A 12,611-nucleotide genomic window follows, 5' to 3' on the forward strand; every position below is an offset into this window, starting at 1 on the left:
TTCCTCAGCCCTCTGGACAACAGTTTTGGTAATCCCGCACCTCCTCCTAACTTCCAAACTACGAATTCTCTGCATTATATTCACCACACATTGCCCTCAGACATGACATCTTCACTGCCTCCAGCCTTCTCCTCGCTGCAACATTCATCACCCATGCTTCACACCCATATAAGAGCGTTGGTAAAACTATACTCTCATACATTCCCCTCTTTGCCTCCAAGGACAAAGTTCTTTGTCTCCACAGACTCCCAAGTGCACCACTCACTCTTTTTCCCTCATCAATTCTATGATTCACCTCATCTTTCATAGACCCATCCGCTGACACGTCCACTCCCAAATATCTGAATACATTCACCTCCTCCATACTCTCTCCCTCCTATCTGATATTCAATCTTTCATCACCTAATCTTTTTGTTATCCTCATAACCTTACTCTTTCCTGTATTCACCTTTAATTCATTTACTGATGACTCAGACTTATAACGGGCTCTCTGACCAGTATACAAACCTAAATAATGTATATTAGAGCTAATTTCCTCTATTGTGTTTAATACAGTATATAGTACACTACTGTACAAAAACATTTAAAAATATATGAAAAATGTTACAAATGGTGCAAAGGTGACATTAAAACAGTATTAAAGATGTCTGACACAAACCCACTACCATTATAGTATGCTCCTCACTTAGTGATGAATTCATTTACCGACATGGTCTTAGGAACGGAACTCTGTCGTTAAGTGAGGAGAGGCTGTGTATTATACAGTTAGGGAGATTTACATATAGTGTTACTACTTTCTGGAAAGCCCCTTGATATACAAACATTTTGGGCAACCTTAAAACATAATTATGATTACAAGTATGAGAATAAGGATACTAAATATTTTTTGTATTATACTGAAGGTAGTATTCAGTAATTAAAAAAAAAGTATAATTAGTGATATATTAAGGGTGAAACTAGATACATGAGTTGAAAGAATGATAGACAAGGACAGGGACAATGTAAGTTGAAGGAATGGGTCAGCATAATTAATTGTTCTTAAGATCACATTAGGGAAGGGAGGTGTTTTTTTTTTTTAAAGTAACTTTGAAGTGACTGGTAGAAAGAGAGAGATTCGAGTTTTCAGGTAGAGAGTTCCAGATTTTAGGTCTTTTTTTGACAATGAGTTTTTGCAACTGTCAGGAAAGAGTTTTAGGTCAGGATTGATAGTATGAGTGATTTTTTTATATATTAGGAAGTGGGTTGTCGAGCAGTTGACAAAGTGATCATTTGTACTGCTGCTTCTTTTTGTGTTATTATTGGCTTAAGATGATTTGCTGTGTTCACCTGGTCTAAGCTAAGTGACTTAAGTCAGGTTCAGGAAGAAGAGGCTAATTGTAAGGATACTTAGTGCAGCATCAGATTTTTGAGAGCCTTATGAGATATTGAAATTGAGTCATGAAGCATTCATAACTGATCGAAGGATTTCCACTTATACATGCAATATTAAATTCACAGTTAATATTATGGTTTTGACATACTGGAAAATTACTATCTTGTGAATATTTAAGAGAGTTTTTGTATTTAGTTGCTCTAGTGATTAAATGTCTACTTACTTGTATAATGTATAAGCACTATGGCATATTCCTAAAGAAACTCGCGTTCACTGCTGCCAACTTTCATGATCTCTTGAGAAAAGTTAGTGATACTCTTCCAACCACCAGAACATGGCATAACTTCCTGCTGTTTCACAGTGCCTGTTTCTCTGTCCCACCCTGAAGGGACATGTCCCTCACAACATCTTGAGGTATCTCTGAAGGAGCACCTTATTTTCTTCCCTAGTTCTAGTTCACCAGCATTGAAAATTAATATAAATGGATGAGGCATTCTCACATTGCAGTATAAATGTAAATCTTGAAAGAAAAAATGTTTTTTAATCACTTAAAGGCACGCCTAATTCTGTCAGAAGACCAAGGTAATTCACTAGGAATGGGTGACTCCATCTTCATTAGTGGCACCATTCAAAAGGATTAATTCTCAGTTTTAAAACCAATATCAGCTGCAATGCAGGCCTTAAACCAGTCCAGCTGTGACAGCTCCATCATGGAGATATGCACATTCTCAAAAATATGGAAGCTTTCATTTATTAGTTCCCATATCAACAATTGGCATTGTTTCCCCATATCTACAATTGACATTAGTTCCCATATCTACAACTGGCATGTGTTTCACCCAACAGATCCTTCATATTGCTCTCTTCCTCTCTGCCCTTATTCACACTGAGTTTAAGTGGATTAGTGACAAAGTGATACATATAGTACAAATATTTTTTTTTGCTCTGTAGCCCATGGGGTCTCACTTGGGGTACATTGTGTATGCTAAATATTGGCCTTTTTTTTTTTGCCCCGAATGGTCATGTAATTTTTCACTAGTTATGATCAATGTCAGCTGTGACTCCTATAATGCTCTTAACTCATTTGATAACTTTGTACTGCTAGTTCATGGCTATGCCCATGCATCTCAAGAAAGTCCCCTAGATATTTACACACACATACAGTGTTTCTGATTTTGAACAAATGTTGATTGTATTAGTTTATATTTGCAAAAACATTCTGGTTGTTAATTTCACAGCAGTGACCCTAGGGCCATCGCAACCTTTAATACAACAGTAACAATAACACAAACTGAGCCTTGAGAAGCTTTTCTTAGGATTTAACAATTGTTTCATGTTTTCTTGGATAGTTTGCATTTATGTTATAGTGGGTATTACTCTGGACATATTTAGTAAAAAAAAAGTCTTGTCTTAGCTATCAAAATATGGTATTTTTTTACTGATATTTTGGCAAGTAAGTTAGCTTATTCAGGTATACAGAAATACAGTTACATAGATTATATCATACATAGCAGCATATGTGTAGAGAACCTAGGATAACTCAGAAAAATCAAAGTTACTTTTTTTCCATTGGGGTCCTTTTGCTACCTTATCAATATTATTACATTAATATAAAAATCAAATGAGGCAGGTGATAATTGTAGCTGAGACTACCTGTCATATGTTTACTCGGGTATTGTACAGGGTCACATTAACCTTCCCCACACATTTCCATATCAACAAACAATGACAGCTACATTGAATAGGAAACTTGATTATTTTTTAGTTTTGCCAAATTATAAAGCTTTAAATTTTTTTCGGGGGGGGGGGGGGGATGAACATAACCCTGTTTTTCCCAAATGCTCTTTTGAGGCCTAGAGCAGCTGATGATGCCTTATCATCAGCTGTATAAAGTACTGCAGGGTAAAAGAGACTAAAGACATTGCAGAATTTCTCACTACCCCAGTACAACCATTAACTTTAGTGCTAGAGCCTTAACCATCCACCTCGGCAAACAATCCACAACCTTCCACCTCAGCTCAGTGGGGCCACAGCTTCCCACTCCATTCTGTCGAGAATCATTGACATATACCAGCAACCACAATTTAAGGTAAGAAATATTTCTGTAACATTTGTAGCTTTAAGCAATGCATTAAACATAATACATCATGACAACCAACTACAGTTACATTATCATTTTAATTTTTTTACAATTTGGAGACCTTAATAAAAGTGCCATTTTTTGAGGGTCCCGGGAACATCACCCTCTTTTTCCCATATGTTCTTCAGTTTGTCTTAGACAATTTCTTTTGTCTTAGACCCCATTGCCAAGAACGTAACTACCATCTTAATTGACAGTCAGTTGTGTGTATGTATACATATGTGTATGTGTTTGTGTGCATGCACATGTGCATGTATGCGCACACATGCTCGCGCTCACTGAGAATCTACCATGTTGTAATTGTAACACTGTGAAGTATTATACAGCCTCTCCTCACTTAACAACAGAGTTCCGTTCCTAAGACCACGTTGATAAACAAATTCGACGCTAAGTGAGGAGCATACTGTAATGGTAGTGGGTTTGTGCCAACTATCTCTGATATTGTTTTAATGTCACCTTTGCACCATTTATAACATTTCTGGTATATTGTTAAGTGTTTATAAAGTAGTAAGTATACTGTATATTGTAATAAACAGAAAAGAGGAAATCATCTCTGATATACATTATTTAGGCATGCATACTGGTCAGAGAGCCCATTGTAAGTCTGAGATGTCGGTAAACGAGTACATCACTAAGTGAGGAGAGGCTGTATAAACATATGAAAGCCTCAACACCACTTCTTGATTAGATTACATTAGACAAGATTGCTTTAGGATCAGCTGATTAAGTAATTCTTGGAATTGGAACTTCAAGATTATGCAGATACTAACCCCCCCCCCCCCAAAAAAAAAAAAAAAATGCCTCACTTTACAGTATTTTAAATATTTTTTCCTGTTTTTTTTTCTTAAGTGTAGCTACACAGTTTAAATCTACAAACAAGTCTATGAAGGCTATTGTCTCAAGAGGAAAACTATTGACTGTATTAAGATAAAGATAAAGAGGGTATTTTTCTTTATAGGTGATGAAATAGATTGAGACATTAGTTCAGTTTGAAAATTACATTGATTAAGAGGTAATTCTTTACCTCACAGCTTTGTAAATAGTTGGCCGTGTCACCAGTACTTGTGTGAAGCATGATTTAATCTTGACTGGAATTTTTTGTAATGGCTTGAAAAATTGTGTTTGATTGTTATTGTGCCTGTATTCACCTTTGTTCTTTAAAGTTATTTATAATGTATTTTCCCAAGTTGAAAGTTTAAAATAACTTTAAAATGTCCCGTTCCTTAAGGGAACTCTTTTTAATACCCAATACCAGGTGCTTTAGAGCCCTCTTAGTAAATTCCTTCCCTTGCCAAAATTTCAGGCTAACTTTTGGTGGCAAATAGATACTTAATGCAGTAAAGTCTTGATTGTGCAATGATTCATCCAAATATGTAGAAGAATGAGAAAAATTACTGCTAATCTAGGGCATCCAGAATAGGTGATCAGGTGTAAGTATGCTAAGTAGCACTTCAAGAACCCCTTTTAGCCTACACTTTATCTCCTTTGTTCCAAGATAAGGTTTGCTATGAGAGCTGCCAAAGTGAATAGTATACTGCAAGTTTGTTAGAAGGGTTAATTAGTTTGACTAAAGATGACTTAAAACACCTACATTCCATCCTGTAATTTTCTGAAAAAAGTAACGAGACTGTTCCACATTATTTTGTCAGGGTGGGTGTTGCAGCATTGTGCACATTTGTTGATAGTATTGTCCATTCTACAGCCATATTGTGTTCTTGTAAGTGTACGAGAAGGCTTCTGGCAGTTTCACAGGTGTAAACTTGATCACAAATACAACAGGATGCTGTAGACTTCTGAGTCCTTGGGGTCCTGTGTAGGATATGGGGGTACTTGTGATGTCTTGGATGCTTTTTGTGGTAACCACAGCAATCTTGATGTTAGATTTGTATAGTATAAAAGCCACTATACTGGCTGTGATGCTGGTAGGCAAAATATGTTTCATTCAGTGTTCTGGTTTCTGATGTTGATGTGTAAACCAAGAAAGGAGTGTTAATTGCTTTTTAACTGCAGACACTTTGGATCTGCAGTGACAGCTTGCTTAAATATGAACACAGCCACATAGAAAACACAGTCTCCAACCTCAAATTCCCTTGCCATTTGATCTCTTACTGCAGATGTAAACCAGACATAATATACAACAACACCAGAAACTAGAACATTGAATGAAAATATATGTTACCTCCAAGCACCACAGCAAATACAGTGGCTCCTATACTACATAAATCCAACATTAAGATTGATATGGTTATCACAAAAACCATTTGAGACATCATGAGTACCTCCCTACTCTACACAGGACCCAAGGGCTCAAGAGTCTGCAGCGTTTTGTCATGGATGTAATTGAGTTTACATCTGTAAAACTGCCAGTTTTTCCATACACCTAGAACACAATATGCCTGTGCAATGAATAATACCATCAACCAATGTGTGCAACAGTGCAACATCCACTCCCACATCATTATGTGGGATACAGTCAGGCTACTGTTTCAAGAAAATGACAAGATTAAGTAAAGGTGAAAATACACACTGGTAGTAAAGAATCCTTTTAACATGTTTCATCTAAGGCTGGGCTTTATCTGTTAAAACCTCCAACCTTGGGTGAAGCATTGTATTAAAAGAGTTCTCTACTATCATTTTTTATTTCCACTTGTTAGCTTTTGCTGTTGAATGTAGATGTTTGGAGTCCTCTATAACCAAAGTAAATAACACTATAAAAAAATTGTGGTGTGTTCACTGTGGTGACTCCCTTATCTTGAAACAAAGAAAACTAGCAGAGACCAGTAGGCCTCTTGCATTGCTACTTCATAGCATAGTTTTACATGATCACTCACCCTGGGTGCCTTATATAAGCTCTAATTTTTCCTCATTGTTCTGTACATTTAATGTAGCCCTCTCGTGGGTGAAACTGCACCAGTAAAGACTTCACTGTATTACGTGTCTACTTACTACTTGTGAGTGTTATGCCTTTATTTACTATACAGTAGGCTAATCTGTCTTTTCCTGTCCTCTCTGGAGCAGGAGGAATCCAAGAAGAAAGTTTCCAGAGTGCAACAAAAACTTGAGAGCTTCCAAGAAAGAATCAAAGCTCTTGTGGATTATACTATTGTTGAACAGTTAACTACCATACAGGTAAGATGAATTGTCTTTTCTTTGATTTTTTCCTGAGCATGTCTTATTATTGTCCTGAAAGCTTCATAAAAGGTTATAGTCAATGGAACACAGTTATTGGCTGCGCTGTCAAGCAAAAAGCATTCTTGTATATTAATGTGTGAATTCTTTCATGCATTTCATTAATTAACAAAATGACATGCACAGAGGCACAATCAGGTTAACCCTTGACTGTTTTGGTCGTATATATACGTCTTACGAGCCAATGTGTTTGACGTATATATACTCAAAAATTCTAGTGGCTTCAAATCAAGCAGGAGAAAGCTGGTAGGCCCACATGTGAGAGAATGGGTCTGTGTGGTCAGTGTGTGCAGTATAAAAAAATCCTGCAGCACTCAGTGCATAATGAGAAAAAAACTCTGAACGTGTTTTTGGATTAAAATGCCAACTTTGAGGTGTATTTTCCTATAGTATTTATGGCTGTATTCTTGCTTTTTTGGTCTCGTTTGATAGAATGGAAACATATTATAGAAATGGAAGTGATTTTGATTGGTTTTTCTATGAAAAGGATCTTCAAATGGAGTTCAAAGTGGGAGAAATGTTCAATTTTTGCTGATGTTCAAGAGTAAACAAATAATGTCATTGTCCAATAAATGTCCAACAAGCCATTCAAATATGCAGTCATGAATGGATTGACGTTATTTATACAATTATTACAATATTGCAGTAGTCTGCATAACAGTAAATCTTCTATTTTTTGTGTGAATAAAAATTCAAAATAGAAAGCGAGAGGATTATGACAGGGGCCTGGAGACATGACTGATGAACAGAAAAAATGTTATTTTAGCACCAGGAATGTCTGCAGTGTTCATTCTGGACCCTATTTTGAAATTGACATTTTTTAATTTGCATGAAATTGGCCAAATTGCCAATTTCTGACGCTTTGTTGGGTAGTTGAAATCGGTAAATGGGCTGTTTCATGTACTCCGTTGATAGAACAAATGAATTTGGTGGACTGGAACAATGGAATTGACCGAAAATAGGGCTCAAAGTGGGCGAAAACGCCAATGTGTAAATGTCGCAGAGGTCGCTAACTCCGCGAGAGCGTAATTCCGTAAGTTTTCCATCAAATTTCATACTATTGGTATTATTACCATTGGGAATTTTTTTTTTTTTCAAATATTTTGCGACACCAGGAGACACCCCAGGATTTGGGGTTACGACAGTCAAAAAAGGGTTAATTATTATTCTATTGATTAGGTTTTCCTGGATGGGATTACTTAAGTTTTGTGTCCTATTTTTTTCTACAAATTAGTTTCTGTACAGTAATGTATCATGAAAAGACTTTTTGATATTTAACTTCAAACTTTAATTACAAACTGAATCTTCTTATTGTAATTAAGGATGTGTGCCTCTGACTAAGTTTTAAACCTTTTTTTGTGTGTGTTTATTAGCAAAATTTTTGTGTAAACAGTAATATGCAGATCACCATCAGATTTACTACACACATTCTCAAACATCAAATAATGTGCTACATAGTCTTATTATTATTTTTCCTAGTGCCAGTTTTCTGAGGTTTATGGCCTTCACAACTTTTGGATACTAGTCTCTCAAATAGTTAAAGATAATTGCTTTCAGTTAAGCATATGGAAACCATAGTACTGTACCATTTGTTCTTTCATACACCGGTGGCCTGGTGGCTAAAACTCCCGCTTCACACACGGAGGGCCCGGGTTCGATTCCCGGCGGGTGGAAATTCCGACACGTTTCCTTACACCTATTGTCCTGTTCACCTAGCAGCAAATAGGTACCTGGGTGTTAGTCGACTGGTGTGGGTCGCATCCTGGGGGACAAGATTAAGGACCCCAATGGAAATAAGTTAGACAGTCCTCGATGACGCACTGACTTTCTTGGGTTATCCTGGGTGGCTAACCCTCCGGGGTTAAAAATCCGAACGAAATCTTATCTCTTATCTTATGCTGACACATTCACTCCCAAATATATATTGATTTTCATTTCCTCCACACCTTATAATTCAGTAAAACAAAAGTGTTTGTTACACTGTTCACTATTAAATTGCTCACCGTTCATCATTGCTATCTATGCACTTGTTGGAAGTGGCAAAACAACAGAGGAACAAACATGCAGAAATGGTTTTACTGGGTTAGGCATACAGAAAAAACTCAAAATGTCATGCATAAGTTCCAGAGTGTATAACTGGTGTCCTTATGTACACTGTATTGTTCATTATAAATGCAAGCCATGCTAATTTGGAGCATGTCATGAATATCTATGTCAAAGTGTCTATATATTTTTTTGAGACAATATAGAATTTTCTCTTGTTTGGTCTCCTGTACAGTTACGGAATGCTGAATTTTGATATTGCTATTTAAATAACATTATGTACCTTTTTTCATTCCTGAGATATAGGAGCTGAATAAAGATTTCAACTAGATAGCTAAGATCTTAGATTAATTCTAACTTTGAATCACAGACACTTATAATCGAGATGCACCAAATTGAGGATGAATTGAATCGTCTAGAAGATAAAGGAAAAACAATGGAGCAAGACTCAGAGATGCTGAATATGCAAGCTGCTGTCTCTGGTCTGAGAATGCGACTAAAATCCATGTGCTCCCAAGCAGAAGCCAAGAAAAAGGAAATTGAGGTAAGTATTGTAGTTGTGTAAGCTCCAGTGGTCACCAGAATGGTGGAGCTAATGGGGTTCCTTGGTATACAGTAACTTTATATCACTGATATATACAAGGGAAGATCAGAAAGTTCTGAGACTACAGCATTAACCCTTAAACGGTCCAAAGAGATTGACGTTCAAATTCGTAGTGCTACAAAAGTAGATCTACTTCTTTTTACATATTTTCAAATATAACAACAACAAAAAATGTAGATAAAAGTTTTTTTACACGTTTTCAAATGTAAAACAAAAAAGAAGATCTACATTTTTTTACATACTTTCGATGTTGAAAAAACGTATATATATGTTTGGACCATTTAAGGGTTAACAGTAACGAGAGTAAAGCAGAACTGACTTTATTTTTCAACATAGTTACCATGAACAGTTATACATACACTTGTTATAACATTCATTGCTTTTTCATGCCACTCAGAAAAGAAAAAAAAGTTTTGTCATGCATATTTAACCACTGTTTTGTAGTTGAATTGAGCTCATCATTTCCATAATTCATTCCTTAAAGGTGGAACATCAATTTGGGAAACAGGTTGAAGCCACATGGAGCCAGGTCTGGGGAATAGGGTTTTTTTTTTTTTTTGACAGATTGGCTCTTGCAAACTCTAAAACAAATTGACATAATATTCACCTGTAATGTGGACCTTGTGAGGCATATACAGTGGAACCCGTATCAGCCATAATCTGTTCCAGGTCAGCCTAAATTCGAAAAGGCCTAAATTTGATGCAATATTTCCCATAAGAATTAATGTAAATGCAATTAATCCGTTCCAGACACCCAAAAATAATAATAAAAAAATACATTTTGTAAAGTTTAACTACAGTTTGGCCATCACTAATCCGGCATCACTGTGATTTGTAGTGTGCTGGATTAGTGAGTTTGCCGGATTATAGAGTGGTTATGAAATTTGAAATTATGCTTGCCGAAATTATTGCTGGATTACTGATGAAACTGGATAACTGATTGCCGGATTAGTGATGGCCGACCTGTATAGTTTTACATACACAAAACAATGACAGTTACATGTAAATGAACATTTATATCATTATTACATATTTGTATTGAAGACTTGTTGCTGTATGGAAGACAGGGAGGAGAGGAGAGGGAGGAGAGGTTATTTTTTGGAAGGGGAATCCCCGTCCATAATGACGTCAGGTATCAAGTCCCTCTCTGGGGTTACTTCCCTTCTTTGTCTTTTAATGGCACTAGGACCAGCTTGAGAGTCACTGGACCCCTGTCACACAAAAAAAAAACTGTCCACAGAGGTCTGTTTTTGGCACCTCTAAGATTTGTCTGAAATGGGCCAAGGTTTTGTCATTGAACATGTTTGCAGATATGGCTTGTTTCAGATTGGTCATGGTGATATTTCTCAGCAAAAGCTTGCACCCTACTCCACATTGCACAAATCTCCTTAATCTCTGAAGAAGGCATCTCCTTCCCTCTCTCTTCCTCCTCCTCTGAAGCAAGTGTCTCAGCTGTGGTCTGTTGCTGTTCCAGTTGAAGGTGTTGCAGCTCTTCAGTGGTTAGCTCTTCTCTGTGGTCCTCCACCAACTCTTCCACATCCTCGCCACCCACATCCAACCCCAGGGACTTCCCCAAAGACACAGTAGATTGCACAACAGGCGTAGGGTCGTCAGGGTCAGCCTCAAACCCTTCAAAATCTTTCTCGAGGACACATTCTGGCCACAATTTTCTCCAAGAAGAGTTGAAAGTCCTGGAAGTCACTCCCTGCCAAGGCTTACCTATAAGGCTTATGCAGTTGTAGATACTGAAGTGATTCCTCCAGAACTCTCTTAGGGTCAGTTCAGTGTCCGAGGTCACTTCAACACTGCTCTTGTGTAGAGTTTTTTGAAGTTAGAAATGTCATGCTGGTCCATGGGCTGGATGAGAGGAGTGGTGTTAGGAGGCAAGAACTTCATTGTTATAAGACTGAAATCTTTAGACAATTGGTCTACCAAGTTTGGAGGATGAGCAGGCGCATTGCCCATTACCAGGAGGCACTTGAGTGGCAATTTATTTTCCTGGGGGTATTTTGTCACACTCGGGCCAAACATTTCATGGACTCAGTCAATGAAAATTTGCCTTGTGACCCATGCCTTATTATTAGCCCTCCACATCACACAATCTACTCTTGACGACATTGTTTTTCTTGAACACTCTGGGATTTTCAGAGTGATACACCAGTAAAGGCTTCACTTTGAAATCCCCACTAGTGTTAGCACAGAACAAAAGAGTTAGCCTATCCTTCATAGGTTTGTGTCCTGGCAGTGCCTGTTCCTCCTGTGTGATGTAGATGCATTTTGGCATTTTCTTCCAAAAGAGGCCTGTTTCTTCACAATTGAACACTTGTTTTAGGTGGAAATCTTCAGTATCTACATACCCCTTGAATTCCTGCACAAATTTTTCAGCTGCATGTTTGTCTGAACTTGCAGCTTCACCATGACTTACAACACTGTATATGCCACTACACATCTTAAATCTGTCAAACCAGCTTCTGCTGGCCTTAAATTTACTAACATCAGCACTAGTTCCAGGCATTTTCTTTACGAGATCCGCATGCAACTACCTTGCCTTTTAACAAACGCTCTTCTCTGGAACACTATCTCCCACAACAACAACAATTTCTCTACATATTCCATTGCTTGTGATCTCTTTTTCGTTAACATGTTTACCCCTTTTGCCACATCAGCGTCTGTGATTTGTTCTTTCTTTGCCAGGATGGAAGTGATTGTTGATTTGGATTTCCCATACATCCTGGCAAGTTCCAGCACCTGCACACCACTCTCATATTTTTCAATAACTTCTTTCTTAAATTCCATCATGTCTCTCACTTTCTTTACCAAAGGAACTTTACTAGGAACTTTCTTTGGGCCCATGGTGGCATATTTCAGTCACACTTAATAAACAAGCACAAAAACCAACGGATTTTAAGGAAATGTTTGGATGAATGCGCAGAATATGTGCTCATTCACCAAGAGACACAGGGAGACTGACTCACCTGCTCGCGGCATCCCGGCGGGAAGCGGGCTGACGTGTATAATACGACCGATTTGTGAGGCACCGGCCAAAATATGGAGCAAAATTTCTGCCCAAGAACCGGCCTAAGTACAATTCGACTGATAAACGCAGCAGCTGATATTTGGGGTTCCACTGTAGTGATTTGGATAACTTTCTCTTTATCATAGAAAATTGTGCATGTGATCTTGCCAGTGCTGGATTGAACCCTGAATTTCTTTGGTGTCAGAGAATAGTAGTGTTTCCATTGTTTCAACTGGTGCTTGGACTC

At 37.6% G+C, this 12,611-nt stretch overlaps 1 protein-coding gene across 25 annotated transcripts in view; it reads left to right on the plus strand.

Annotated features, from left to right (window-relative positions):
* Positions 1-12,611, plus strand: part of LOC128684052 (uncharacterized) — a 1,018,196-nt gene that overhangs the window by 868,682 nt on the left and 136,903 nt on the right. For all 25 annotated transcript variants that reach the window (XM_070091648.1, XM_070091672.1, XM_070091678.1 and 22 more), the window contains 2 exons: positions 6,531-6,641; positions 9,115-9,288. In XM_070091648.1, the coding sequence (XP_069947749.1) occupies positions 6,531-6,641; positions 9,115-9,288 (285 nt within the window). The remainder of the gene's footprint in view (positions 1-6,530; positions 6,642-9,114; positions 9,289-12,611) is intronic.

This window comes from Cherax quadricarinatus, chromosome 3, assembly GCF_038502225.1.
Source record: "Cherax quadricarinatus isolate ZL_2023a chromosome 3, ASM3850222v1, whole genome shotgun sequence".
NCBI classification, from domain to species: Eukaryota; Metazoa; Arthropoda; class Malacostraca; order Decapoda; family Parastacidae; genus Cherax; species Cherax quadricarinatus.